A 2,247-nucleotide genomic window follows, 5' to 3' on the forward strand; every position below is an offset into this window, starting at 1 on the left:
AAAAAAAAAAAAAAAAAAAGATAGCCGAGGTCTCAATGGTACCCATTGGACGATATGCCCAAATTGAAACCTCACCCTAAAGTAAGAGCCCCTCGGGACGCTCCCCTCCCCACAGACAGTGACAGACAGCGAACACAGCTCTACCGAAGCGACCTCGGCAGCTAGGGCAGGTAGCTAGGGGCTCAGGCCACCATAGCAACGGCGCACGCGCATCTTCGCCACTCCGGCATGCCTCCCGGAAGTGATTCCTCCTGGGTCACGGCGCAGGCGCAGGATATGCGTGGCGCCGCGCGAGGCGCAGTTGCGCTCTTTCCTAGTCTCTCCGCGCGCCTGGGGCGCCAAGCCGCGTCGCTGCGGCCGAGGGTGCCATGTCAGACAACGAGGACAAGTGAGTGCGGGAGCGGAATGGCCTTTGCAGGAGCCTTGGGAAGGGCAGCCGAGGAGCTTGGCGTCGAGGAGCAGTGTCTGAGAGGATTAGGGGCCCGAGGGGGGTCTGCGGAGCTGGAGGAGGGCGGGGAACCAGGAGCACAGCCTGACCTCAAGCTGGGCAGAGATGCCCAGGCTGGGGGGTTCAGAGGGGATCTGTGAAAAAGGTGTCTTCCAGCACACTTCCCGCTGAGCCAGGCTCCGTGTCAGGCCGTGGGAACACTGGGTGGATCAGGTATAGCCCGTGGTCTCCAGATGCTCTCTTTCTAGAAAAGCGGGAACAGGCCCACAAGCAAGAAGATGACGCGGACCGTGCGGACTTCCTAGAAGTACTCCAGAGGAGGGTGGGGTGGTAGAAGTCTGGAAGGGCCATTTAGGTGGGAGGAGGCAGTGGCTTGTTCCAGAGTGATGGTAGCAGATATGGTGAGACGTGGTTCTGAAGTCTGGGTATACTTTAAAGGTAGAGCCGAAAAGATCTAAACTGAAGATGAAATGTGACTGGAAGTCATCAGCATAAGTGTATTAACCTAAGAAACAGGCGGGATCACCAGAGAAATGAGTGTCAGCAGAAAAGACGAGAGATCGGGTGACGTTAGAGCATCCATCATTGAATGCTTGGGGGAAAAGAGGAGAAGCAGCAGACGCTGAGAAGGAGCAGCCAGTGAGTTGGGGGAACACCAGGAGAGTCAGTTAAGGGAGTATATAGAGCAGGAGGAAGGGGCCTAGTGTCAACTCCAGGTCAAGCTAAAGGAGAACGAGAATTGTCCATTGGACTTAACAACATGGAGATCGTTAATTTAAAAGAGTGGATTTTTTTTTTTTTTTTGAGTTAAGTCTTTACTCTGTTGCCCAGGCTGGAGTACAGTGTCACAATCATAGCTCACTGCAGCTTTGACCTCTTGGGCTCAGGCGATTCTTCTGTCTCAACCAGCCAAGTCTGGGTGCCTTCCTCCCACAGAGAGCGGCTGGTGGGCTCCCTGGGACTACAGGTGTGGGCTACCACACCCAGCTAATTTTTGATTTATTGTAGAGATGAGGTCTCGCCAAGTTGCCCAGGTGGGTCTTGATTTTTTTTTTATAGAGAAAATTTCTCACTGTGTTGCCCAGGCTGGTCTTGAATTCCTGGGCTCAAGCAATCCTCCCATCTCAGCCTCCCAAAGTGCTGAGATTACAGGTGTGAGTCACCACACCCAGCTTATTGGAGTGAGATTATGACAGAATGTGGAGAGGTGTTGGAGTCAGTGAGGATGGACAGTTCTTTCACAGATTTTTGTTCCAAAGGCCACAGTAGATTAGGACGGGGGCAGGGGGCGGGGGGAAGAGAAGTAAGTTTTTTTTTTTTTTTGAGTTGGAGTCTCACTCTGTCCACTAGGCTGGAGGGCAGTAACATGCTCCCAGCCACCACAGCCTCGACCTGCTGGGCTCAGGCGATTCTTCCGTCTCAGCCTTCCAAGTGGCTGGAACTACAGGCACATGCCAGTATGCCCAGCTAATGTTTTGGTTTATTGTAGAGATGAGGTCTCTCCAAGTTGCCCAGGCTGGTCTCGAACCTGCGGGCTCAGGCAGTCCTCTCATCTCAGCCTCCCAAAGTGCTGAGATTATAGGTGTGAGCCACCGTGTCTGGTCAAGTTTTTTTTAAAGATGGGGAAAATGACAGGGTTAAATGCTGATGGGAGTGATCCAGTAGGGAAGGAAACAGTGATGCTGAATGAGGCCTAGCAAACTGGAGGCAGAGGGGGAAGATCGAAGAAATAAAATGGAACAAGCCGGGTTCGGTGGCTCAGCCTGTAATCCCGCGCCTTGGGAGGCTGAGGTGAGTGG

The 2,247-nt window shown here is 53.3% G+C and overlaps 2 protein-coding genes across 3 annotated transcripts in view; one reads left to right on the forward strand and one right to left on the reverse strand.

Annotated features, from left to right (window-relative positions):
* CUNH22orf23 (chromosome unknown C22orf23 homolog) overlaps window positions 1–213 on the reverse strand; it is a 6,715-nt gene extending 6,502 nt beyond the window's left edge. The window contains exon 1 of the mRNA XM_008049159.2: window positions 192–213. Coding sequence (XP_008047350.2) covers window positions 192–213 — 22 coding nt within the window. The remainder of the gene's footprint in view (window positions 1–191) is intronic.
* A 27-nt stretch (window positions 214–240) lies between these two features.
* The window catches only part of POLR2F (RNA polymerase II subunit F), a 27,215-nt gene continuing 25,208 nt past the window's right edge, over window positions 241–2,247 (forward strand). Inside the window, exon 1 of one of the 2 annotated variants that reach the window (XM_008049160.1) lies at window positions 241–388. In XM_008049160.1, coding sequence (XP_008047351.1) covers window positions 369–388 — 20 coding nt within the window. In that variant the 5' untranslated portion in view covers window positions 241–368. The remainder of the gene's footprint in view (window positions 389–2,247) is intronic. The other variant, XM_021708096.1, reaches the window with a different exon arrangement.

This window comes from Carlito syrichta, unplaced genomic scaffold, assembly GCF_000164805.1.
Source record: "Carlito syrichta isolate Samal-C Ts95f unplaced genomic scaffold, Tarsius_syrichta-2.0.1 Scaffold130637, whole genome shotgun sequence".
Taxonomy (NCBI): domain Eukaryota; kingdom Metazoa; phylum Chordata; class Mammalia; order Primates; family Tarsiidae; genus Carlito; species Carlito syrichta.